General features: G+C 45.1%; 3 protein-coding genes across 3 annotated transcripts; 2 read left to right on the top strand and 1 right to left on the bottom strand.

Moving 5' to 3' along the window:
- Positions 1-45: 45 nt before the first annotated feature.
- NKAPD1 (NKAP domain containing 1) lies at positions 46-4,553 on the top strand. The gene is made up of 5 exons (XM_067310224.1): positions 46-182; positions 1,205-1,305; positions 2,264-2,419; positions 2,966-3,019; positions 3,942-4,553. Exons 1-5 carry the CDS (start codon positions 114-116, stop codon positions 4,459-4,461), a joined length of 900 nt encoding a protein of 299 aa, XP_067166325.1. The 5' UTR covers positions 46-113; the 3' UTR covers positions 4,462-4,553.
- Positions 4,554-5,623: 1,070 nt separating this feature from the next.
- SDHD (succinate dehydrogenase complex subunit D) lies at positions 5,624-12,075 on the top strand. The gene is made up of 4 exons (XM_067310226.1): positions 5,624-5,700; positions 5,785-5,898; positions 7,878-8,022; positions 10,850-12,075. The coding sequence occupies exons 1-4, from the start codon at positions 5,643-5,645 to the stop codon at positions 11,013-11,015; spliced, it is 483 nt and encodes a 160-aa protein (XP_067166327.1). The 5' UTR covers positions 5,624-5,642; the 3' UTR covers positions 11,016-12,075.
- IL18 (interleukin 18) lies at positions 11,087-21,585 on the bottom strand. Its single transcript, XM_067310228.1, has 6 exons — positions 21,480-21,585; positions 18,015-18,088; positions 17,022-17,030; positions 16,365-16,505; positions 15,359-15,504; positions 11,087-15,224 (listed from the first exon to the last, which is right to left on the bottom strand). The coding sequence occupies exons 1-6, from the start codon at positions 21,485-21,487 to the stop codon at positions 15,009-15,011; spliced, it is 594 nt and encodes a 197-aa protein (XP_067166329.1). The 5' UTR covers positions 21,488-21,585; the 3' UTR covers positions 11,087-15,008.
- Between the last annotated feature and the right edge of the window lie 5,109 nt (positions 21,586-26,694).

Genomic DNA, 26,694 nt, shown 5'->3' with positions numbered 1-26,694 from the left:
CTCGGCGGCCGGGCGCGGCGGCGGCGGCGGCGGCGGCCCGGGGCTCCGCGGCGAGCGGGCGGCTCGGCGCCGCGCCAGGCCAGGCCAGGCCTCCCGGCGGCCGCGGCGGGACGATGTCGCGGGTGCCGGTGGGGAAGGTGCTGCTGCGGAACGTCATCCGCCACACGGGCGCGCACAACAAGGTACGGCGCGGCCCGGCCCGGCCCGGCCCGGCGCGGGGCCCCGGGGCCCCCCCTCAGGCCGGGCCCCGGGCGGTCCGGGGGGCTCCGGCCCGGCCTCCCGCTCCGCTGCCGCCCGGGCGCCGCCCGAGCCGGTGGGGGGGAGAAGGGGGGAGCAGACGCGTTTTGGGGGCAGAAAAGGAACTTGCTGAAGGCAGTGACAGGACCGACTTGCTCTCACTTTCGCTTTGCCTGCTCTGGGCTCTCCTGAGGTGGCAGCCTGGCAGGGGCCTGGCACTGCCTTTGCGCGCCGGATTTGCCTGCTCTGCAGACAGTTTTCTCGGGATCTTCTTTCATGGGAATTATACTTTACTTCCTAAAAAACCTAAACCCCTAAAGCAAGGTTTTTTTCCCCCCGTTATAGCTTTTACATACTGTAAATGCTTCAAAAGTCTTGAACTTCGTGTTAATGTACACAGGCAGTATTTTAGTGGATGATATAGGAGCTGCATCATCTGTAGCAAGCTATTTAATTAATCCTTGTAATTAAGCAGGTCCAACTCATTAATCTCATGCACTCACAAAATTATTCATTTACAGTCAGAGCACATGAACATAAATGCATGTCACCCCCCTCAGTATTTGCATGCTGTGTTTTTTTTTCAGTTTTTCATGTAAGTTCTTCCTTTGGCCTTGTCCTTCCGGGTGATGATTGCATACTGAATTCTTTGGCTGCACGTACGCTTGGAATGGCAATGAATGACAAGGCAAGGTAGTCAGCCTGGGTGAGATAGCAAAATGAGGCAATCAAAGCTCCAGTTGCAGGATCAAACCCATTATTTATCATGCTGTGACACTTAATTGTTTTGCTAGTGTATTGCCATCAAGAGATTTCTCCTTTTGTTTATATTCATCTCTTTGAGGAAAGTTTGGTGTGAATTTTGGTAGCGGGAGTGATGACATAGGAGCTGGTACTACATGCTACCTGTCTGTAAAGTTTCCCTAATGTGGAAAGATTAAGCTTATTTCCCTATTATGATTTACAGATTCAGGAAGAATCAGAAATGTGGAAAATACGGGAGTGGGAGAAGCAAACAGAAGAGACTTACTGGAGAAAGCAAAGCAGAATGCTGTCTGACACCTCCAGGTGGGTTTTAGTTGTGTGGAGGAAATAACTGCCTTGACTTAACAGTATTTATAATACTAAATAATATTTTAAAAATATGTTAAGAGCATTATGTGATGACCGTATAATATAAGGAGACCATGGTGGCAGTAGAGATCCATGCTTCCTTCTTAGTGAATCCCCAGAAAGAGGTCAAAACCCCTGCTTAAGTCTGACCTTTTATCTATTCATCTAGATGTACAGTCTTTAAAATACAGGATTAAGTAGGCCAGGCTCTCTGAAGCAGTTGGGGTAGGAAGTGCTTAAGTAGCATGTCAGGATGTTGTAAGGAGAGTCTAAATGTACTGGCATTTAAAAGGAGATGTAGGTCTAGCAGCGAACAAAATTGTTCTAGTATGGGGTCCTGCAGTAGCCCCGGTATTGACTGCTGCTCGAGGGGTATCTCTTAAACCATTCTGGTTTGGGGGGGGGGGTTGTTTTGTTTTGTTTTGTTTTTTGTTTTGTTACGCTGGATTTTTACTGGTGTGAAGACTTTTCAGAAGTGCGTATGTTAGAGGAAGTGGTTTTAGTTTCTCGGGAGAGAACACCTTTCGCACCTGTGCTGAGTCCACTGGGGTTGCTTGGCTCAGGAAATGTGGCACTTCAAGTGAGGAACAGTATTCTGGAGGAAGAGAACTACATTTTTGGAGGTAGGCAAAGTAAAGAGGGAGCTCTTCCAAGTGCTGTGAGCATCGCTGTTTGCAAAGAATTTTGCTGTGCATAGAGAGCAGTGGTAAATGTGAAAACCAGTGTTAGCCACTGAATTGGCTTTGTACGAGCTCTTAATGATGACTGTCTGTGGAAATGATATTCAGTCTTCTTGCATAGATGGACATCCCAGACTTGCTGGATTTTTGCTCCCCTCGCTGGACTAACCCCTTGCTCAGAAAGTTTCTCCACCAGAACTGACTGCTGAAGGACAACTGTTCTCTCTCTGCAGCAGTCGGATGCGCAGCGACGGCTTTGATGAGGAGAGCCACAGGGCCGACTGGAAGGCAAAGAACTCGCAATTTCTTGACCCCTTCGAAGATGATCTCCTTAGGGCCCGGTCCTGGAATAAAAAGCTCTATGAATGTGAAGCCAACATGCCAGACAGGTCTGTGGGGGAATCAATACTCTGAGATTATAACCAGAACACCTTTCTGAAGTCCTGTCCCCAAAAGTTGCTACGTTTCCCTTTCCAATATGTACTCCTATAAAATAGTGGTTAATCTCATTTTGAGGCTGAATAAGTAAGATGCACGAACTTGTGCAGTGTCACAAAATGCCTAGATTTGAGTTCATCCATAGAGTTCTGAAGTCACATTAAGCTTAGTGTTTATTACTTTGCGCAAGGAATTGAAAAAAAAATCTTGAGAAATGTAGATTAGTGCTCTTGGGTATTTTGAAGAAATGTGAGTTGTGCCATTTCCCTAATCTGAAATGGGAAGGAGACTGAGAACATCACGTGTGTTAATATAGTACCATCCAAATTGGTTGCTTTTCCTTCCTTTTTTGTTGAGAACGTTCTCATGTCCTTTCTTCTTTGCTGTCTAAACTCATGCTCATTTTGTGGCTCTGACTTTTCAGAACTTTATTTATTTATTTTTATTTTTCTTAAAAGCCTTGTCTGTTTCTAACAGATGTTTCTGCTTCCTTACAGATGGGGTCACAGTGGCTATAAAGAGTTATACCCTGAAGAATTTGATACAGATAGGTAAGGCAAACAGGCTCACTAAGCTATTCAGAATCTTATTTCTGTCAGGTTGTGCAGGGAATTTTACAAATTGAGTTTTCAGTGTTGACTGTAGATCAACCTTTACTGTCAAAGCAGAACTGTTCAGTTAGAGATGTCCTTGAAAAATTCTAGTCCATTAATGCGGATTTTTTTTCAATTCAGAACAAATGTAATTTCATAAGGATGCTGGCATTATCTTCTAAGGCAGAAAATACTGAGTTAAGGTTTAAGTTGTCTTCTTCTGTGACACTCCCTGCTCTGTGTCAGGTTGTCCCTCGTCTGAGTCTCAGAAGGGGAATCTTATATTTATCAGACATTCACCTGTAACTTAAGTTAATAAAATGTTATGAATCTGAGAGATCTGCCTGAGTAATAGACCGGATCCAAATCAGCTCAGTATACAGCCTCTCAAATATTAGCTCCAGGTTTCCCTTTTGTGTTACAGTGTACCTGGATTATCCGCGTTGCTCCTTATTTGGAGAATATGAACCCTCCCTTCAAAATGGAGACTTGATTGTGAAATAAAATCTTAGACAGCATTAATTGTTTCTAAACTATATGTAGCAGAATCATCAAGTACACTATTCATCTGGAATTTCTAATTCACAGATTTGAAATAACCTGCTATCAATGAGTTTTTCATACGCAGTTGTTTTGAATACATGTACTCCTTGGTTTTGGCTAAAATATCTTTAAAATGACTATTAGGAAGGTGTGGACCCAAACTGTTAAAAAAAACACTTGAACCAAAAAAAGCAGCTACCTTATCTGTCGTAGCATCCATCTCCCTGCACAAGCCTAATGAATCAATGGGCTTGTTTAAAACTTTGAGACAGAAAAGGCTCAACTGTTGCAGGCCTGCCTGTCTACTTCCTTCTGGTCATACTTGCTCTTCTTACAGTGACCAGCAAGAAGGAGATGAACAAAATGCCGTCAATGGGAAGAAGAAGTCTCATCTGGGAAAGCAACCTGCCCGTGAGTCGCACAAACGGAAAAAAACAAAGAAATCGCACAAGAAGAAACAAAAAAAACGATCACACAAAAAGCGAAAGAAAAAGAAAAAGGAGCAGGCGAGAACATCATCAGACTCTTCCCAGGAGAGTGAGTGCTCAGAAGAGACTTCAAGCACCCGGAAAGGGAAACACAAGCGCAAGAAAAAGACCAGGAAAGTGCCTGCCAGGAAACCTGCCTCCTCTTCTGGGCAGGAAAGTGACTTTTCCCATGCAAGCAGCTCAACCACCAGCAGCTCTGAGGACAGTGAATCTGAGGAGAAAAAAGAGAAATGCCCCCCCAAAAAGAGAAAGAAACGTCACAATTCTGTGTCAGAGAGGAACAGTGAAGTACCAGAGAAGAGGAGCAAGAGGAAGAACTGGAAAGTGGCAGCTGATGAGAAATCAGAGGATAGCTCAGATGAGGATTGATGAGGAAATACTGAGTCTAGGCTGTGGCTCAGACAACAAGGTAGAGGACAGAGGCAGGTGTTTTTCTTTCAGCACTGCCACACGGTACAACTTGTGTTCAACACTGTGGTTTATACATCCTGCCAGCCCGCAGGGGAGAAACTGAGCTCTGGCCGCCTGCAGGAGGTGCCCCCTTGCTTTTCACAGACTTGGCGCTGGAGAAGCTGGGGAGCAGTTACCCGTCCCGCAGGTTGGTCCTGCCTACTCCAGGTTCTCTTTCGGTCGCCAGGTTGACCTTCGATGCGCAGAAATGTCATAGGCTGTCTACAGGGGAAAACGGGCGTGTTTGCACCATTTTTATTTTTTTAATTAAGTTTTAACAGATTCTTTTTTCATTACCCAAGTAATGACCAACACATGCAATAAAAGAGCGGAGAGATGAAAGTCCAGTATGAAAGTCCGTCAGCTAAGCTGATAACAAAGGAAATGCTGTTGGGTTTAAGCACGTGGTGACTTTGTCTTCCCTCCCTGCAGCAGAAGCAGACCCGTGTGCTGCGTGCAGAGTTAGCTGGAGGCAGAAGGGAGCGTAGGGGAATGCTCTCGTTCCAGTGAAGGTGCAGATACGCCTTTTGTAATGAAAAGAGAAGAGACGTGTGTGTGTGTGTGTTGGAGACCTCTCTGCATCCCCAGCACTGGCGGGCTGCTGTGCCTGGCTTTCCTTCTTGCCCTGTAGGGGAACGGGGAGCCCGTTTGTGCTGGCAGAGAAGCCTCCGCGGGTTTTGTGTTCTGTCTCCGGCCTGCCCACTGCATTAGTGGGAAAGCTGGTGCGGGGCAGTTCCCCCTGCCGTGGAAGCGCCCGGCCTTCCTTTAAGAGAGAATAATAAATAAACGCGGAGACGCTTGATGCTGTTGTCGTTGTTCGGGGCCCAGGGACAGAGCCCAGGCCCGAGGCGCCCAGGCGGCGCCCCCTGCGCCCCGCGTTCGCGTCGCGGGTGCGAGCAGGCGTCGCGGGGGCCGGAGGCGGCGGCGGGGGGCAGGTAACGGCGGCGGCCGCGCTCCCCGTTTCGGGGGTTCAACCGCGCCGCCGCCGCTGCTGCTGCCGCTCTCCCCGGCCGCCTCCTAGCGGGCGCGGGCGCCGCCGGAAGCGGAAGGGCGTTGGCGGCTTCCGCTTCCGGCGCGCTGCCCTTGGGTTGGCGGGGACGATGGCGGCACTGGGGCTGCTGCGGGCGGGGCTGGCGCGGCCCCGCGGCGCCGCCACGGGTGAGTGTCCCCTTCCCCCCCCCCCTCACCTTCCCTCCCGTCCCCGCGGGGCTGCCCCGGCCCTGACGCCCCGTCTCTCCGCAGCTCTGCTCCTCGGCAGGACGCCGCTCCGGCCGCCCGCCCTGCTGGCCGCCGCCGCCGTAGCCCAGCGCCCCGCTCCGGCCCGGCAGAGCCACGGCCCGCCGCGGCCTGGCCACGGTACGTCCCGCGGGGGGGGCGGGGGGCGGTTTGGGGGGAGGGGGGGCGGAGCCCCCCGCGGCTCCCTCGTTGCGGCCTCGGTGGTGCGGCAGGGCGGCGGCGGCCGCGCTGGTTTCGTTTGCTCCGCGCTGTGGCCGAGTCTCGCCCGAGGAGTCGGTGACGCTCCCTGGATTGGCAGCGTCTGGGTCACGCTTGCAATTGCCGCAAGTCTTTAAACTGTAGGTGCTGACTGAAAAGGTCGGGGGAAAACCCCTTCTCTGCTTGCGCCCAAAACGGGTAATTTATTTCAGCTGAGAAACCATGGAATAAAAGATTAAAAAAAAAAAAAAACCCACAAAGAAAGGCCTAGACTTCTTAAGGCCCAGTAGCAGCAGTAATGTGGAAGTACTGCAGTTGTGGCTTCTTTCTTGATCTCTTCTGATTTACTGAGGTTAATGTGTGAAGTCTGATCTGCAGGCAGAGCCTGTGTTTTAGGTTGTTTCTTCCTGTCTCAAGACGATAGAAATATGCAGAGATGGTGAAAGATAACCATGCCAGCCCCGCTTCTGGTCCGTCGATAGTTGCGCAGTTAAATAGGAAAATTTTCTGACCAAAGGTCAAGGATGTTTTGTAGCTATTACATTGTGACGTAGAGGTAGAAAATACAAAGAAATACCTGTAAATCAAGCTGCTTAACCACAGCCAAGCCATTTCCATCCTTTTTTTTTTTCTGGCCTTGATATTAAAATTCAATGAAAGCTTTCCAAGCTACATTAACAAAACTTTCCTTAGGCTATATAATATGGTGAAACAGAGCCTCAAAGCCAAAGAGAATCCAGTTCTCAAAACAAAGGTTAAACCAACAGCAGATTTCACACATGTGCTGTGTAGTGCTGGGGGCCCTGGAGTCCCATGGGAAAAGCTTATTAGTCCACAGCCTCAGTCCCTGTCACATTTCACTGCAGATCCTTTGCTTTTCTTATCCTGTCACTTCTTGAAATCTCTTCTTGCAAAGATGAAGAAAAGCTTTATGGTACGGTCCAAGTTTAAAAATTTCTTTAGGTTTTACTTCTAGATAGCTGGATATCATCTGCATGCCAGGCAAACGCTTTGGGGGTATTGTGTTCTAAAGGTAATTGCACAGAGTCAGTTCTGTGTGCTTTTTTGCCTGGGCTGATGTTGGTATTCAGGTTCAAAATACTGCTTATGATATTAGGGTCTTTGGTTCCTTTCAGAACCTTCTGAAATTTTTTGTTTTCCCTAACAATACCTGCAAACTTGCATTAAGTACGGGTTGGTTACAGAGCTTGCTAACTGGCTGTTCTACGTCGAGAGTCATCTGTTATGTAGACCGCATTGCGCACAGCTGAATATCTATGAGGGATTGAAATCCTTTGGCCTTCAGACTACTCCTAGGCCATTCATCACTCTGATGGTCCCAAAAGTTTAATTCACTACTTACAGTTAAAAATAACAATATTGATTCCCGGGCGGAACTGTGCGCCAAGTTATTGCAGAGCTGCCATTCACTGGCACCTGTAGCTGTGTCTATCTCGATTTTGAAGCCCTTTTGAGACAGGCAGGAGAAATAAATGCCATGTAACACTCCGGAAATTCATCAGACAGAAAGGCTTTGGTTTCAGAGGTTTTTGTTTCCTGTCGTGGTTGACCTTGACCTTGTTCTTGAACCGTACACTGTGAGCTTAGGACTGCTGTTTCTTTTGACTTCACCTGTTGAGACTTCTAGTCTTTTCTAGTGAAAGAAGTTTCTCTTTCTTAACAGCAGCAAAGAGAGGAATTCTTAAAATGAACCTTTAAGATGCTGTAAAATAGATACATATTCTACAGCAGTAATTCAAAGGCATCTTGATTTTGCTCAGCTAAAACTTGGTAGTCAGGTTTGAGAAAACCGTATAGTGTTGATCAGGGTGAGGTCTCTGTTGTTAAGATTGCAGCACTCTGAACAGGAACTTTGCACTGAAACATATTTCTCCTTGCAGGCAGTTCCAAGGCCGCCTCCTTGCACTGGACAGGTGAGCGAGCTGTCAGTGTCCTCTTGCTGGGCCTCCTTCCTGCGGCCTATCTGTATCCTGGACCAGCTGTGGACTATTCACTGGCTGCAGCCCTCACTCTCCATGGTCACTGGTAAGCACTTTAGGTCCCTCAAAATTGAAAATAAAGTCTCACAGTCACAACAGGTCCAAGCCTTAGGCTAAAGTCCTGGGTTAGCTCCACATAGGGCAGGAAGTCTCTTGACTTATTTCCTCATTACTGTGAAACACCTAGAAAGCGACACACGCAAAATCCTCACTCTCCAGCTTCTGGTGACTGTCATCATCTTGGACAAGACTAGCCGTACTTTGGGTCTTTCTCTGTCACACTGTTCTTTCAGCGGCAAGCAGGATAGATACTACTATTAAAGTATCTGTGAACTTATCATTCTGTAGTGTTCTTCTCCAGTCTATATCTTGTGGTTTGCAGGTAATACAATATCTTACATTAGGAGGCCTTCCCTGCTAGTGGCTGTTTTTTTCTTTTTCTTTTTTTTTTCTTCTTCCACATTATGCTTTACCACATAAGATCTGAGCATGTCCTTAAAGCTGCATCAGTGTAGAGTCTTGCAATATTTTTATCTTGGAGAAGAATCAGTGTTGTGTGAACAGAGGAGAAGAGAAGCAAGACAGGACTGTATTCAAGTTGTTCTAAGCTTCTCTAGGCTCCCTTTGCACATCTTAATGGTGATGAGATTCTGCATAATGAAGAGATCATAACAAACATTGTACTAAAGAAACCAAGACCTTGGTCATTAATTTCTTCTGTTTTCTAGGAAACAGATACTTGCTGATATTCTTCCTATTAAGTGTAGTTCTGCTGTGATTTTTCATGTACATAGACTAGACTAGTCTTTCTTTCCATTATGAGTCTAGTTAGGAGTGTGCTCAGTGACATGATTGGCCTAACTGGCAGTGTTTGCCTTCTTGAGATGATCTTGGTCCATAGTTCCTTGTGGCAGGGATAAAGCAGATGATCAAATTAAATGTGTTTTGGCACACAAGGTTATCTTGAATCTGAATTTTGCTCTTTCCAAGTTGTACCAGGCATTCTTGCACTTGGCTCATTGTGCCTGGGAGCTTCTTCCCAACGCCCTCAAATTTAGTACAGAGTTCATCTGAAATGTAGCTATCCTTGAAAATATTTGGCATAGCTCTTTCAAATATAAAATAAATAAAGCTAAGCTTACCTGCCTTTGAAGCATTTCTCCACTTGTTTGGTATGTGCATTTCAGTGTCGTACTGATATGAACATATGGGGAAGTCCCAGGCAATGGAAAAGGTTGCTGCAGGCTCATGTATTGAAATGAGTTGCCTGGAGGACATTTTGTGTTGATGCATGCAGATTTGGTTCTTCAGTGACTGTGTCTGTTGACACGTGTCCGGATGGTTCATGCTAGAAATCCTTTTTCTGTAAACAGTGTGGGGATTTCCCCCATGTGAAAAATGTGTTGCTTCTTCTGTATGATGCTTCTGGTAGCTCATATCAGAGTGCATCCCGCCCCCCATCTGTGTGGGGTTTTCTTTGTTTTCTTTTTAAGCTGGAAATTTTTTCCAGTATTAAATTCTTGGTTTGCAAAGCATGGGCTTAAAAATCTGAAGTGTTCCTACACAGAAAAATTCCCTTCTGGTGCTTTCATATATGCTCAGTGGTAGAATATCTTTAAGAGGAAAAAGCAGTCTTTTCCCCTGAGGACTTTGTGTAGAGTAATTATTATGCTGTAAAGTCACAGAGCAGTTTTTCTGTTAGAGAACTCTTAACATGGCTCAGTTTTATTCTGCCATGCAAAGCAAACGCCTTATGCAAATCCTTTACCAACGCTGCAGTCAAAGGGCAGCCTGTGAATCGCAAGTTGCCTGATCTGTCTGTGCCTAGGACAGCTCAGGGTGCAGGGAGGTGCTGCTTGCCCTCCTCACGTTCCCCTGTCCAGTCCGAGCTGATAGCTCTGACAGCTTGAGAGAAGCTGCCTTTCAGGTTACCTCCACTTTCTGCTTCGCTTCTCTGTCTCTAGTAGTTCCTTGCTCCCCTTTTCTTGCTTTTGGCATCTGTAAGGTATCAATCCCCTCTAAGCAAAAATGAGCTTAGTGTTCACTTCCAGCGGCATCTGCTGCAGCACTTGGAACATTGCTAGGTCACTAGCTTGGCTTCTAATTTGTGGTAGATCCTTCAGTTCCAGACTAGACTAAGGCAAAATTCTAGGAAGCAAACCATTGCATTAGATACACTTCTCTCTCTTGCAAGGTGACATCTGTCACTGCAGAAGGCAAATATCACTGTGCTTTTGGGGAAGAGAAGTACCACATCATTTTAGTCACATCCCTTGTCTACCTATTGCAGGATAGATTAAATGGGGAGCAAAGAGCGGGCTTCTGGTGTGACAGATGTAGGGAAAATCCTGAGTGTGCTAATTTTTTTTGTTGCTGCTATTTTCTAATCTAAACATGCATCCTGGAATCTCTTGTGTGATTGTGCTAAAGGCTGGTCCGAGTGCCACACCTTGCTGTTCAGGCAAGAAGCATGTTCCCTTTGGTTTCTTTTCTTTTGTCCTTGGAAGTCAGGTTAGCTGCCCACTGTTTCTTGGAGGCAAATTATACTGTTTGAAAGAGCTGTGCTCAACACCTTGTTTCCTCAGTATCATTAAGAAAACTCTGAGCCAATATATTTTTTTTAATTGAAGTAGAATGAATTCTGGAGTGACTTTTTGTGAAGTACATTCATCTGCTTTTTTAGTGGAAACTGTTTTTTCTGTAGGAAAGGGTGATAGGGGGTGAAAGAAATGACGTGATTGAACTAACTAACACCAACAGCACAGAGAAGAGGATTGGTATCAGTTACAGTAGAATGCTCCCGTAAGCCGGGTGGGTTTCAGTGAGGAATGCTCTTCTCTGTTCTCAGCTTGTTTCTCTCTCTTATTCTGTAGGGGTCTTGGACAGGTTATAACTGACTACGTCCATGGAGAGATACCCATTAAACTGGCCAATACAGGTCTGTATGTACTCTCGGCCGTTACCTTCGCTGGCCTCTGCTACTTTAACTATCATGATGTCGGTATCTGCAAGGCTGTGGCCATGCTGTGGAGTCTGTAAGATGCAACCGAGTCCCTGACAAACACAATTGTTCACTGCTGCCTTTGCTTCATCGTATTTTTACTGAGATGTTTAATGAGGGAGAAATGAATGACAAAGGGTCCATAGTATGTACGTACCACAGTAGCAAGTGCAGAGCTAGTCTTATAGAAATCAGTATCCATCTGTTATAGGTAAACGCGACAAATTGACAACCACTTGGGCCGGGTTGCATAAATTCCAATTTAATGGAATAATGGAGCAAGTTACAAGTAAGCAAAACAGCGCTGGGCGGCCGGGGAGTCTCCTGCTCCACCAACGGCGCGTGCAATCCCCCCCTCACAGTCTCCTTATATGCAATTCCAGCTCCGGGTATATGTGGCACTTCCTGTAACTTCTGCGGTTGCGCCGGCTGTTGCTAGGGGGTCTTCTTCAGCCCTCTGCATTGTGAGTGGTGACCCTCAGGTCACGCATATATTTTACAACTTTCGAGGTTGTGCTATATTTCACAGTTGTGTGACATTGCCATCACCATATTAGGCTATCTAAACTAACATTGCCGCTTCGCTAGCTCAACTCCCCTATCTCAGGCGGGGTACGTGCCCCCACCACAGGATGTAGGATGTTCCCACAGATGTTCCCAAGGCTGTTTCTTACTTTGATGTAACAAATTAGCACATATCACACATCATTTTTTGGTTTATTGCAACAGCAGTAAAAATGTTGGAGGAGAAGTAGATTTAAAGTGAATTCTGTCCAGGCAAGAGCAAGCTGATTTAAGCTGCATTATAAATTGGGAGGAGTTAGTTACACCAATAACAGACTTACACAGCTGAAGATAACTTGCCTTTTAGCGTCATCTTGACTTTTTTTCCTTTTTTTCTTTTTCTAAAATAACTGCTGTTTGGTTTCCTATTTTGTAAAACAAATTTGACCTGAGAAAAGTTAAACTGTTGTTCTGACATCACAACAACTGAACTGTATGTAAGGCACTCCCTGCAACTCTGTGGGCCCTGAGAGTTGATGTAGAAAAGGGACTACTTTTTTCTTAATCCATCCAATAAAGAATTTACAGAAACTGTGTGTGTGTGATTCTGAACCGTTTTTTCCTAGTTTGGGGTTAGTTAAAATGTTTTCACTGCAGATAATGTTGTTTTTCTAAAATCAAGCTCAAGGATTAATTCATACTGTTACAGCTCTACATTACTTTGTGGAGATGTGTTAAACAAAAAATAGTTTTTATGAATATGTGTTGTCCTTAAGAAAATACTTAAAGACTTGACTTGGACTTGACTTGACACAAGACTTGTCCTTAAGAAAACAAAAATTGACTTAGAAGAAGAGGAATTTTGCAGATTAAATTTAGCGGCCATAAATACCATATGGCTTTCAAAGCTTCCCTGGAACCTGTACGTTCACCCACACAAATGTGTTAATGAACAGTTGCATCTAGCTTTAACACCTCACTCTGGCCATGATAAAGTTGCTTGTTTTCCAAATAAACACTGCTACTCTTTTTCCTGTGTGACTTCAAAGGCAGCAAAGGTAACCTTTCTGTCATAGCTTGACTTGAAACTGAGACAGCATTCTTTTTCACTTCTTTAGGTTTCATAGCATTTTAGGGGGAAAAATGAAACTTTTTTTTTTAACTTTCTTCACTTCTTTATCTTTTCTGACTTGCACAGTAATAAGGATTGCTTAACTTTGCAAATTCCAGTGGTACTTCTGTGGTGCTATTAATAGTAAGAGGAAGAGAATTTTGTGTTTCCCTCAGTCTGACTGTGCAATAGACAGAAAGAATAAGCTGCTGTCTGAATTCTACTGGATTAATTTCCTGATTTGATTTTAAAATCTTTTTTATTAAAGAAAAACATCTGGATTTGATTTAAAAAAAAAATTTTTTTAACTTATGTAACCATGAGAAATACTGTGTAACTGGCCACTTTTGCTTTGCTAAACTTGATATAAGAACTGAGATGGTTGCTTCTGTCTGATGTGGTCTGATTTAGATACCAATGTAACAGTCATTATTTCAGTACAGCAAGGAGGATGCATGAATATGACTCATTTATAGCTCCCTCCGTAGAATTTGAGTATGTGTTATAGAAAGTGTTTGGTATTTCGTGTTTTGAGACCGAATGTAAGATGCAATTTTTTTAATACTGTATGCGGTATGTGTCTAAGATATCCTGTGTAAGGAATGAGTTACATGAGAGCTCTGGGAATGTAGTAGTCCAGATGTACTATGTTAAGGACTAGCAGGTCTGAGGCCAGTTCTTTGTGTTTTTGAGGCAAAAATGAAAAGGTAACAACTAGAGCTTTCTCTGTGAATGGAACATGTTCCTCAGTCCTTTTGAAACTGTATCAGTTGCTCTTAATTATCGTTATTTTTTTTCTGAATTATTGTGGTGGTGGGTGTTAACCATTTGGTCTAATTCTATTTATGAACATTCATCAAGCCTCTAGAACTGGGACTGAGCCCTACTGGGTACCTGGATATCTTAAATCCATTCTGGAGTTTAAGCCCCTCTAGTGAATCCTTCTTAGTGCGCTATGGCTTGAGGGGTAGCTGTACCTGATCCTAAATAACCGGTTTCTAATTTTCTCTAACAGCTCGGCTGGTGAAATCCTAGGGGCAGGAAGTTGGAAGTCGAGATACTCAGGGTTATCACTGCAGTTTCTTGTCTCTAACTTCTGTGCTTTTATAAAGCTGCTGAAATTATTTTTTTTAATGAAAACAAGCCTAGAGACTTGTCTTCTCTATTCTGCAAGTTTAAGGATTTTCCTCTGTTTAACGATAGAGGCGCTCCTGTTTCCCCCAGGCATTTCTGCCTGTAGGGACTATGACAACTGTGCCCTCTTCTTAACTGTTGTGCATGGCAAGTTGAGGACCTAGGACTCTAGCTGCAACCCATGTTCAGATTAGCACTAGCTGGCGTTGGATCAGTAGAAAACCTGTATTACATGTACAAAAGAATAATACGTGTCATACCAATTTCCTCAAGGATTAAATACTCAGAATACATTACAACAATCTTGTTCTTGGTGAAGTCCACTGTTTTTTCAGCTGCATACGTAAAACAGGGTTCACAGCCGGACCTCAACATATGGCGTGTCGTTACATCCATATGAGATAGGCTCCTTATGGGAGCCAGCCATAGCTACCTTGGTTCGGAATAGCATGTTAAGAAGGACAAATGTATATTTCATTTAGTCACTAATTTGCAATTAACTGTTAAATTAAAAAAGTTTATGTAAAAGCATGAAGACGTTTTTTGCTAGTGGGCTGAGGACAAACAGCTTTATTAGGACTTTAACTGTTTAACTGTTTAGAGATGTTATCAGTTTTTTAATTCAAGATTCCTCTAAGTTCCCAGTACAACCAATTCTGTTGTTTCTACGTCAGTTGAAGGCGAGAATGTCACTTGTGTAACTGCGATTGGTGAAGACGCTCCAGAAATCATCTTGATGAAGAGAAGCCATCCTGGAGCGTTTATGGCCCAGGTGCATGGTCTGCTTATGGAATCTGGTTTTCTGAGGATTTGTATCTTGGGGGTTCTTTGGTTCTCTGGGTTTTTGTAAGCTACAATTGTTTTTCGGGAAGAGGGCAAGAGTTAAATAAGAGCATGCTTTTCTCCCCCCCCACCCCCACCAATAGGTCTAATTCATATGTGAGAAATGTACTACAAAAAGCTATTTGATCAGCAGACACTAAAGATGTTAGGGATGAAACTATACAGGACTACATAGGCGTGCACGCTCTTGTTTCTTCATTGTATAATTCTCTCTCCTGTCTGACCAGGAATCATTCCTCTCCTGTTTTTTTCCCCCCAAGAAATTTAATTTGTTTGCCTTTCTAAGATGTATTTTTTGTACTGACTTAGGGTAGCAAGCTAAAAATACAAAACCAGCTTGCCTTGGATGAAAAAAGAACAAGATTTATTTTTTTTTAAAGCCAGAAAATAAATCGTGAGACTATAAAAGTATTTCACGGGTTCTGACTTCCATTTTGACTTAAGCTAGAAACTTCATGGTTTCATCCACTTCATCTTCATTTGCCATTTTCTTTAAAATTAATTTTCTTAAGTAGCCTTCTTTCTCAAAGGCCAAGAACATTCCTTGTTCTAGGGAATATTCAAACTTGAAGGCTTTGGAGCTACAAGATGTAAATGTCTTTTTGAAGAAGATGAAGTTACTTTCGCAAGGAATTTCTGTGGGAACTTCTCCTTCCTGAGGAAGAAAAAGGGAATGGGTTATTGCCAGTATAAGACTTCAGAAGTTTCATTTCAATTCACATATTTGAATTAATTTTGCTTGCTCCTTATACATATAGAAGGTATGGAAAGCAGATGCAAGATACTTACCCTAAATCGAACTATTGTTTTCCCAAATTCTTTCTCACAACACATGTAATAATTCTTGTTCTTTATCTGGATGCTGAATGCAACAGGCAGCCCCGCTGAAGGCGTGGTAGTTTTGTAACAGTGAATGTTGAAGTGCATTCCACTGCCTAAATAGAAATTATTTATCCTTAATAGTCTGCTGAGAAGGAGAGCTGCAACAACTTAACCCTATTTATGTATTTTACCGTTGCACTGGCAACTGCTGTCTTCCCAGGACGCTTTTTCTGACAGGACAGCCAGGACTTCAAATTTTTATGACTACTGATAGCAGGTATTTGACCTTATGTCCACATTCAATAACTAAGAGTTTGAATTTGCAGGAAGACATGTGAACTTACCAATTGGTGTGAGATGGATGTTCAAATCCTTCTGTGTGCATGCACAAAGTGAGAATTGTATTTGTAAATAATGATCTGTAAATCAGATCACATCGGTGATCTGTAAATAAATGTGTTCTATAAATATGGTCCTGAATGAATTGCTGGGGCCAAAAAAAGCAAAAACAAAACCTTAAGTACAATGTTAACTACTGCTGTTAGAAGAAAGAGCAAGCTTTCGGTATTAAGTGTGTTGTCTATGCTTGTTTAAACCTGCAACACAGAAAAGAGACTAAGAACCTAGTTTGTGATCACAGCTAACCAGAAATCTTAGCGGCCCTTTCCTGCACGGGGCATCCTGCAGGCCTCAGGCCTGTTTGAAGTGCAGGGAACTCTTAAGAAGAACTTCTGATTTTGGCTCCTGCTGCATAAGGCGTTTGTACTCTCTTATCAATGCACAAAACAGGCAAAATTTCAGCTGTTTTAGCTGAGCTTTATTCTTAGCCAGGGGTAAGAGTAAGCTACAGCTGAAGCTTTAAGTCTTTCCTGTCGGTCGTGCCCTTTAGACTTGGTGATTACAAAGAACAAAAGCACATCTGGCATGAAGAGACATCACAACGGTTATAGCAGGGGATTGAAAGATGGTGTACCAGACTTCATCTCCTGATCTGTCACATCTTCAAAAGCTGCCATGTCTAAATCTGGTTGAACCACAAGCAACTGGCTATTTGCATTTCGAAAGACTCGTTGCTGGAGAATTTTTTCCTTACACAAGGCATCACATTCCAGCTCTGTAGAAATATTAAGTGAAGAGGATGAAATATTTTAGCTATAATTTCCCCTGCTCTTAGCAGATCACTACAGGCTTCATTTTGCCATTAAAGATATCAGGCAAAATAATTTCTTGGAAGGGCAGTCGCAAACAAAATGGAGGCCACATCGTTCTTCCCCCCTCCAGCTTTTAGCAACCCAGTCACGATACAAAGATTTTCCAGGACAGAAGCAATTTGTGGAACAAGCAAGAGAGGCTACTAAATGTGTTAATGCAAGTACAGCTGCCAACAATTCTCTCTCCTGCCCAGCAATTATACTTGCATGATGAGGTCCTTGTATTGGGGAAGCTACTACCCTATACATTAGGGGGAAACAAGGCATCATCAACAGCAGAAGAAGGTGAGCTGTAACACTTTTTCATACTAGCTGTCAACCAGTTTGAAACCTTATTGGCCAAGGTATGCAAAGCATTTGTGGGTTAGTAAGCCTGAGCAGTTTAGTTCAGATTAAACCATGACAAACTTTCAGCTTACCATCATCATCTTCATTCCAAATGAGCAATGAGAGGAAAAAAAAAAAAGAAGAAAGAAAACCATTAGGTTCTGTCTCCCCAGAAGAGACCACTTTCTTTTCTAACCAGTTTTGTTTTACAAGATTGGAAGGCAGCCAGCCGCCTACCCGTTTCCAGTTCTACTCCCCAGTTACCACTAACCCACCAGCTGACCTGCCCTAACTACAGCGTGTGTTTTAGTTGTGAGCATAACAAACTCAACAAGATGATGAAACCACCAGTCATTTGAAAACTTGAGTTACCACTAAAGCAAGAGGCATGCAAAATCTTTTAGGGTTACTTAAGCGTGAGCAGCTCAGTTCAGGTTAAGCCTACAATCAAGTAATGAACATCATGCAAAATACTGCTTGCATTAGCACCTTTGTTCTAAGTGAGCAAAAGGACAAGAAAAAGTCATTACAAACTGCCTCCAAAGAAGAGACCATTTTCTAACTAATTTCATCCTGTAAAATCAGAAGTTAGCCACCCATTTCAACTCCACCCCTTCTGCGTGTCCTTTACCTGAATATACTGCATAAAGTAACAGAGATTCCACTGACTGAGGTACTGTGCCTACAACACCCCGAACTGAGGGTTACGGAAAAATCAATCTGAAATCAGTGTGATAAAGAAATTGTTCTTGATAATTATTCAAACAGATAAAGTCAGCAGAAGCTTAAGGTGTTCAGCAGTAATATGACGCTACTGACCTATTAACACACTGGGGCTGCTGTCTCAGACTCAGATCCCTGTTGCACTGAACAGCCTAGCTCCATAATTTAGGAACTACCATTCTTCCAAGTGGGTGGGGGGTGTCATTGCTTTGAGGATTGCTCAGATAATATGGGAAAAAAAACAGGATGCCATAAAAATATGGATGCCAACCCAAGGACAGGATTGAATTGCTTAGCAGCTTTTGCTCTTCTAAGAGGAATTCAGACACTGTATGTCTCTTTCAGCAAGAGGTAATAATTACCTGTAAAATAGAGGCAGAAGTTTTTTCCAAGTTGTACTGCACACACAAGAATATATTCACCACTCATCTTCGCTCTGCCAAAAACACATGGAGAGGATTCAGAGATAAGAACAACGCTTCCTACTCCGCAAGGCTAGGGAGTTCTCAGGCTTGTTCTCTTCTAGTTGTACCGTACTGTAATAGGGCTGCCGCATTTCGCTACATATTGAGAAGTTGCTTTTGTAAACGATGCTTTGTCTGCTTTTCATTGCCATTTGTTATTATTTATAATAAGATACAGCATCCTTCAAGTTCTGTTATTTTATAAAACTTTACATTGACTTATGTGATGTTATAGGGGAATAAAGAATCTGTTTTGCAGTACTTTTTTGCTGAATAAATAATAGTTCCATATAGACCATTATACTAACTCATTACCATTTTCTGTTTCTATAAGAATGCTAATGAGTAGATCCACAAACACATTTTGTCGAATTAGCTCTCTTCCCTTAGGCCTGCAAAAATTATCCTACTATCACATGATCATTTCGATTTTCCTCTAGGGAAGTGACTTAGACTGGCTTAAGCACCCTCTTACTGGCCATTAAGGCATAAAAGCTTCTGGCCTTTTCAGACTCCACAGACTGTTCTTTTCCGGTTCCTTCTATAAAAGAGAGTGAACTTCCAAAACACCCCAAAGCTAGTCCTGCTTCAACTGCCCCCTGCAAAGGCCTGGATCTTTCCATTGATTATGAAGACAGCCTAAAGAGACTAAACTTCTTGCTCAGGTTAGCTTTTCCATTGCACCCTGAGCTGGACTTGTATAGGCTCCTAGAGGAGCTGGGATGTAGTTTATTTGTAGCAGTGATTTGCTTTTTTAACCTTATTCCAGTCCAGGCTGAATTCTGAGCTTGACTTCAAAGCTATTCTCTTTCAGGAGTGACACAGAGCAAAGTGAAGAAGAAAAGGTATATCTCCCCTCAGGATAGCAAATCTACCAAAAAACTGCCATCCTCCTGGGCTGATCTTTAATGACCGGGCAGCCTGGGCACCTCCGAGCTTCCCGTCGCCATCCTACACCCTTCAGGGCTCAGGCCGAGGCAGCCAGGGCTGCCCCCTGGCTCTCGGCTGTCCCTGCAGGACCCCCTCCAGGACCTCCGCAGGAATAACTGGTTTTAGCTTGGTTTAAATCCTCAGCCTCCCGCAGCTAACAGCCACACAAGCAGACTTTCACTTCTTTCACTTCCTAGCAAAGTGACTGAGAGCTATTAATGTCTAAAACAAAAGAACCGTGATGGTCACAGACTTGCTGTACCCTTTCCATTTACCTGTAACTGCACCCAGCTGTTTGTGCTTACAGCAAAGAGATGCATCTAAGTGGATTGTATTGCTTTGCGGGCCACAAACATCCCCGCATCCTCGATTCTAAGCAGCATGCCAGGGGAAAAAAAAATAATTATGAAAAGTGACATGCAGGCACCTGTCCTGAGAGTAGTTTTACTGCTTTTGGGACTGTTGTCACTGGAAGCCATAATTCTAAGAACTAAACACTCAAATACTTGTATTTAAAAATTGATGATGAAAATATCTCTTCAGGATTAGAACAGCATTTACTACCTTTAAAGAAAAGGGAGAATAAAAATAAACATAATATGACAAAGGAAGATGCGGCAAAGACAATTCTGCTCTTGCTGTTCTCCATCAGTACACACTGTTTTAAAAGGTCCTCTTCTATGCCACAAAATGCAGGTTGTCACCTTCCTTCCTGTTTCCTGTTGGTCTCTATCTTAGTAAATCTTTCGGTCATTTTCCTAAAATGCTGTCTCTATCTGAATATTCTTAGGCATTTTATTTATGTTTTTATAAATAAAGGCATTTTACCTTCAGAAAATAACAACAAGCTGTCTTTAATGTCACTATAATATCTTTAATATTACTTGGCTTTGTGATAGGCTTAAAATTTTTGGCCATATGCATAAAATAACATTTACAGTGACATTCATCATCGCAACGTCTAAGCTTTAGGGGCCCAGCATCTGCAGGAAATCTTCAGCCTGGAGCTACATGCCTAGCCTCGGTGCACCATCCACGAGAGGAAACAGTCATAGCAGAACGTAATCCACAAAAACATGTTCGCCAGACAGCATCAGATAACCAAGCCGAGAACAGTGATAGGAAATGCTGACATTAGTTAAATTAAACCATGAGTTTGTCTCCTGGGGCACCCTCAGGCAGCTAAGAGCACAGAATTCAGTGCATGAAGAGAGGGACTGCTCTACAAGCACATTTTGCAGAGAGAAAGAGAAATACATTCGCTCCATCCATCTACGGGATCTCTTCTATAGTCTTCCTGTTTTTCACTTCTGAGCAGTGGTAATTCTGCCACAGACCACTGTACAGCAGCTCAGACTATCAGTAACATTTAACCAAAGCTGGTAACTCATCAGAACTGTGTTCCTTAAACACGATTTGTGAAGCTAACCGTAACAAATGGACAGATCAGAGGCGGAAGGTATTATTTTGCCTTTCTGAATTAATAGCTGACATGCCATTTTTTGCTCTCTGATGACAAATATTTGTAATTGTAAGGCTGATTAACATGGAGGAGTCTTACAGGTTCTTCTCTGGGTGACTTTGATTACTTAAAAATAAATAATAATTTATTTTTAAAGTCAAGTAGTTTGGGGCATCTGTGCTACGGAAAAGACATCCCACACAAATTAAGTAGGAAGATTTCTGCACTTTTATACCAGTTTCTTCTACCAACTTACAATTCAGATGCAACAACATAAAGTAACTATGCATTTCCTGACAAGGGCCTCTAAAAGAGATAACATTATTAGGTGTAGATCAAACATCCCACAACTGTACAGTCATTGTAAAAATACTAAAATCACGATTTGTAAGTACTCTAGAATATAAAGTGCTTCATTCGAACCTACTAACCACTGTCAGAGCATTCTTCCCCTTGCACTAGCTGCAGGAATAACGTAAATAAATGTGTTAAACCAAGGTAAACAAAGGGAAGAACTCACTCTTGCACTGGCATTTTGAGGCTCTTTTTCACTGCTTGGAAAGGAATTATTATAGAAAACGTAACTTAGCAACGTAAATAAGCAACTAAAGTTTTCTTTAGTTGCTTTTTTTAAAGTTCATTTTTTTTAAAGTTAAAGTTTAAAGCAAATGAGCAGATTTCGGTCCCCCCTAGTTTTTACACGGCCTGTACTTCTGGCCGCCCCGCGCGGAGGCGGCAGCGCGGCTCCCAGCGGCGGGCTGTGCCCAAACGCGCGGCCCCGAGCCGCCGAGAGGAGCCGCGGCCGCAGACGCTGCGCGCCTCCCAGCTGGCGAACCGGGCCGCGAAGCCGAGACGGAGCGGGCCGGGGGGCGGGGGGGGGCTCGGGGGTGAAGGGAAACCGTGCCCCCCCCCCGCCCCGCCCCGGTTAGCACCGGAGCTCCCTCGCTGTTAACCTGTACCTGGAAGCTTACCGCGGCATACGCTGCCCTGCTGTTTTAAGCGCGAAGCCTCTTAAATGGCTCTGCCTTTCCCAACCTGCAGCCCGGCGAAAGCAGGTCCGATCGCCGCCCGGGGGCAGCGGGGCCCCGCGCGATGCGCTGCGCTGCGCCGCCGCTGGCCGCGGCCGTGGGGAAGCGCCAGCCGCCGGCGCGGGCCGCGCTCCTCGCCCGCCCGCCCGCCCGCCCGCCCGCCACCCTACCTGGCTCCGGAGCCCGGCGGCGGCGGCTGCACGAGGCGAGGCGAGGCGGAAGGAGCGGCGGGGGCCGCCGCCGTCCCCGCCCGCCGGCAGCGCCCCCGACCCGCGCCCCCCCCCCGCTCCGCCCCCCGTTTCGGCGCGGCGGCGTCCGGCGGCTGCGCGGCGGCGGGCGGCGCTCGCGTGTGTCACCTTGGCGGCGGCCGGCGCGCGGGGCTGCTGCTCGGCGGGGCGAGAGGCGGCGGCGGCGGCGGGGGGGCGGCGGGCGCCGCCTTGCATCACTCCTCGACAGGAGCGGCCGCCCGAGCAGCGCGCGTCGCAAGCGGGGCTCTTTCCCAAGGCCAAAGCAAAGCCGGTCATGCAAATGTGAGGTTGCGAAGGGAAGTTTTTGCGCCTCCCTTGATCTCGCACGGCTCCGCCGCGGCACACGTCTGTTCTCGCAGCCCCTTTTCCTGATTCATACATTCTCAGCTTGCCGTTTTGAAACAGGTACTGGCTGACAGCAAACAGCAGACTTCCCCTTCCCAGCACGCTTGCAAGCTGCCCGTAAATACTGCGTCTGCTTTTGGGAAGCCACTGGGGGACTGGAAGCACACTGCACGCATCGAGTGTTTTGTAGCAACGACAGAAAAACGCACAGCACCCTACGGTGGGAAGCGTCCCACTCGTTTCACGTGCTTTCACTTGAAAGTTGCTTCATGGGAGGAAGACGGGCTCCTCTCAGGGAAACGCACCGCCAGCAACCGTGCCAAGGCGCTGCAGCCAGGCAAATAGAGGGCTCCTGATTTGCACCAGCTCTAAGTCGCTTCCCCGTTATTAATCACAAGTCGACAGAACTGCGATATCCCCTGTTCGTACCCTAACCGCTGCAGTTCCGAAACGCGATGCTTTGCAGAAAGCGAGCTCTGCTTGTTGTGCTTGTGCCGTGCTTAAGGCAACGATCGCCGCCGTAACAGCACTGCGAGCGCTGTCTAGTGATAGCGCAGCTAACGCCATAAAAACAGGAAAGCAAACTTCGGGGGGAGTAATTAGTCAATGTTTTGTGTAATTTGTAGAAGTCAGTGCTGTTCATTGGAATTCCCATACCTTGTTTTTCTGTTTATAATCTCAGGTAACAAGGCATTAGGACATTAGGCTGCGTAGCCTAATGAGGCTCAAATTTTAGCACTGGACTATGCAAAGCAAACACCAAACGAACAAGCCATTCCCCCAAAACCAACCCTCTCCCCCACCAGCTCATGCAACAAAACAACAAAAAAAGGCAATACATGTTTGTAGGGGATGTGTTATTGCCCATATCATAAAACTAGGGAGATTTTGAGCTCAAAGGAGGAGCAACTTTCAATCTCACCTGAAATAATAAACCTAAAAATAAAAATATAATACACTTCTACTAATAATGACAGATCCCAGCTATTCTACCCAGAAGAAGTAGTATACTTCACTAATATGTTAAGACAAAAAAACTACAGATGTGTTACAGAAATTTATCTTGTTTCTTTAAAGTTACTGACAGTAGCTAACTTTTTTTTTTTCAGAACAATTTAAGGAAACAGGGATTTGGCTGTTACTGAATATTTCTTGTGAGGCAAGATTTCATTTTGCATGGTCACTAGAATACACCTTCAACAGAGTAAAACTACCTCCTGTTTCAAACAAACAAAGAAAAATCCATTTTTTCGGCAGTTACTGCTTTCTGATAATAAGCATATACATCTATTTACAGGCACTCGCAGCGACTGAATTCAGACTAGAGAGCAGTATTATATCATCCGCTTTCAACTTCCTGTTTTGTTACATGGCATTCGGTATCTCTCCGTGGAGAGACATCCAGATTTGATTTAAACATGTCTATCTATAAGACTTAATATATATGCACAACACGGAATTTTACCGTTCCTCTTGGTATTTTATTTGAATGCTTAGTTCTTACGATTAAAAAAAAATCATTTTTAAATGTAACGGGGTTCTGCTTCTGGTCACTGGTTCCCGTACATTTTCCTGATAGCCATTTCATAACCAATACTTCCTTCCTGTGAAGCTATAAAGTACGATCAGATTACCTCATGGTTTTCTTTCAACTGAACTAAACCACTCCAGCACTTTAAGATTCTACCTCTAAATGATTTTCATCAGCCCCAATATAATATTCAAGTCTCTTTCTTTCACTGTCCAATTTTTAGTATTTTTTCTGAAAATTTGGGCAAAAGACCTTTATTCACAAGAGAGTCCCCCATTCTGCCAATACTGTTGCCGTTCCCTGTTCCTGATACCTCATTTTTCATTGCATTGCATTAAAATATATATATTTTTAATTACTATCATAATCATTATTTCTCCTTTTCCCCATTTGTCATCATTAAGTCTAGATTTACTTTCAGATCACCAATGAAGCATTAAATAGTACTGGACTTGGTACCAAACTTTGTGCAAAAACACAATACCAATCAGCCAACATTGTTTATAACGTATTAAGTGCTGATGCTAATGTTTCTGGGCCACTGAGATTCTGTAGGAAACCAACAATAAGGAGGAAGTGGTCTTTCTTGTCAACCTTCAGACTGAGATCCTAAAAACTCACTTTAGGTCATTCAGTACATGCTTAAAAGTTTTTTTTTTCTATTGCTATTTATATATTTGCATTTTTAAGGAACTGGTTCCAACTCTTATACCAGTGACTTTTATTGCAAGTTTTCAGTTTTCATTTCTCCTGGCATTTTATTATTTCCATTTTTTTTAAAAGGAACTGGAACTACTTATTGGAGTAATGGCTTAGAAAATTTTTTGTTCCTAACTTTTGCTATAGACTGACACATCCATAAGATACTGAAAATGGCAAAACAATTCAGATGTTTATTTTAATTCAGACGGTTTATTAATAAAAATATCTTAACATATCAGTGGTACTCCTTAACATGTTATTTTTAGTAACATACTGCTTTCATATCTTTTTCTTAATTTCAGATAGTATTGCTAATAACATAAAAATTTCTGGCATTTTGGGAGAATTTCATGAAGTGGGCCATTGCAGCTTATCGAATATTGGTTCTATTTTGGGGAAGTCTTTAGTTCTTGTTCTTTCAGCAGTTTCATTTCTTGTCCTGAGTTTTGACTTTCAATCTACCGTCAATTATACAAGGTTAAGGGGGGGTAAAAACACAGAAGTCCCCCAAAGTCCAACATAACTTTAGATCTTGTGATAGTTTTCTTCACTATAGCTAATCAAGCTAGATTTAGGAGAGTAATAACTTTATATAATGTTTAATATTTTTGGCTAACAACGTGAAGTGTAGTCCTGAAGGAGATCTGAATTAATTTGTCTAAATATCCTGCTGTTGCAAGTAAGCCACCTCATCAGATCATCTGACTCAGACATTTCTTGATGAAATCATATTTAATTTACCTACGGATGTGAAGCAAAACATAAGAAAAAGTGCAATCTTGTTTTCTTTTTTCTAAAAAAAAGGAAGTTGTCTTGAAAGCTGTCTGGTTTTAGTGATGTAACCTCTCAGATTTTATTAATTCATGTCTCCTCTTTTCATTTGATGAGATGGATCCGTCTAGCCTAGTCTGGCTTTTCACTGTCAGCCGAAAACGCTGCAATGATTCAAATTGTGATTAGGTCTATCACGGATGCTTAAAAGAGGAAAAATAACCACAGCTGTTTGAGTGCACAGCGGAGCACTTTACATGGCTCCTGATAGTCTCATGATACTTAGCCCATTCGCGCTGTTCAGTTCAAGCAATGCAATGGGGATGAAAAACTTCTGCCGCGGCTGGCTGAAACGGGAGGTGTTTGAGCGGGAAGTGTTTGAGCGGGAAGTCTTGCGCAGTTTTTCCGCGAGACGCCTTCTCCTGAGTCAGCCTGGCAGCCTGGGCGAGCGGCCAGAGCCTCCCGCCGTTCCCGCCCAGCGGCGGCGCCCGGCTGCGCAGGAGCCGGGCCGCGCCCGGGGCTGCCCGCCCTGCCCGCAGCCCTGCTGCCGCCCGCGCCGGGAGCGCGCGGCTGCGCTCTGCCAGCCGCTCCCGCTTCCTCGGCCCCCGAGCGCCAACCGCCGCCAGCACCGGTAACGGCCCCCGAGCGCCAACCGCCGCCAGCACCGGTCGGTAACGGCCCCCGAACGCGATCCGCCGCGAGGACCGTTAACGACTCCCGAACGCGAATCGCCTCGAGGACCGTTAAGGACTCCCAAGCGCGAACCGCCGCGAGGACCGTTAACGGCCCCCGAACGCGAACCGCCGCCAGGACCGGTAACGGCCCCCGAACGCCAACCGCCGCCAGGACCGGTAACGACTCCCGAGCGCGAACCGCCGCCAGGACCGTTAACGGCTCCCGAACGCCAACCGCCACCAGGACCGTTAACGACTCCCGAGGGCGAACCGCCGCCAGGACCGTTAACGGCTCCCGAACGCGATTCGCCGCGAGGACCGTTAACGACTCCCGAGGGCGAACCGCCACGAGGACCGTTAACGGCCCCCGAGCGCGAACCGCCGCCAGGACCGTTAACGACTCCCGAACGCCAACCGCCGCGAGGACCGTTAACGACTCCCAAGCGCGAACCGCCGCGAGGACCGTTAACGGCCCCCGAACGCCAACCGCCGCCAGGACCGTTAACGGCCCCCGAACGCCAACCGCCACCAGGACCGTTAACGACTCCCGAGGGCGAACCGCCGCCAGGACCGTTAACGGCTCCCGAACGCGATTCGCCGCGAGGACCGTTAACGACTCCCGAGGGCGAACCGCCGCCAGGACTGTTAACGACTCCCGAACGCCAACCGCCGCCAGGACCGTTAACGGCCCCCAAACGCCAACCGCCGCCAGGACCGTTAACGGCTCCAGAGCGCGAACCGCCGCCAGGATCGGGAGCCGTCCCCGAGCGCGAACTGCGGCGGGGACCGTTAGCCTTTAGCCCCCGAGCGGCAGCCCGCAGCGCTCCCCACAAGCTCCCCGGCTTGGCGAGCGCAGCCCGCGGAGGGAGGTCTCGGGGCGGGCCGCC

This window comes from Apteryx mantelli, chromosome 23 (genome assembly GCF_036417845.1).
Source record: "Apteryx mantelli isolate bAptMan1 chromosome 23, bAptMan1.hap1, whole genome shotgun sequence".
In the NCBI taxonomy this organism is placed as follows: Eukaryota; Metazoa; Chordata; class Aves; order Apterygiformes; family Apterygidae; genus Apteryx; species Apteryx mantelli.
This window is presented reverse-complemented; position numbering and strand designations above follow the sequence as displayed.

What these genes read in the sequence shown, in the direction of transcription:
- NKAPD1 (XM_067310224.1), top strand. Translation starts at nt 114, where the DNA reads ATGTCGCGGGTGCCGGTGGGGAAGGTGCTGCTGCGGAACGTCATCCGC. An exon ending in ACACGGGCGCGCACAACAAG is followed by an intron (nt 183 to 1,204) that starts GTACGGCGCGGC and finishes TATGATTTACAG; the next exon opens with ATTCAGGAAGAATCAGAAAT. An exon ending in ATGCTGTCTGACACCTCCAG is followed by an intron (nt 1,306 to 2,263) that starts GTGGGTTTTAGT and finishes CTCTCTCTGCAG; the next exon opens with CAGTCGGATGCGCAGCGACG.
- SDHD (XM_067310226.1), top strand. Translation starts at nt 5,643, where the DNA reads ATGGCGGCACTGGGGCTGCTGCGGGCGGGGCTGGCGCGGCCCCGCGGC. An exon ending in CCCGCCGCGGCCTGGCCACG is followed by an intron (nt 5,899 to 7,877) that starts GTACGTCCCGCG and finishes TTCTCCTTGCAG; the next exon opens with GCAGTTCCAAGGCCGCCTCC. An exon ending in CTCACTCTCCATGGTCACTG is followed by an intron (nt 8,023 to 10,849) that starts GTAAGCACTTTA and finishes CTTATTCTGTAG; the next exon opens with GGGTCTTGGACAGGTTATAA.
- IL18 (XM_067310228.1), bottom strand. An exon ending in AGATCAGGAGATGAAGTCTG is followed by an intron (nt 15,505 to 16,364) that starts GTACACCATCTT and finishes ATTTCTATTTAG; the next exon opens with GCAGTGGAATGCACTTCAAC. An exon ending in AAACAATAGTTCGATTTAGG is followed by an intron (nt 15,225 to 15,358) that starts GTAAGTATCTTG and finishes TTTCTTCCTCAG; the next exon opens with GAAGGAGAAGTTCCCACAGA.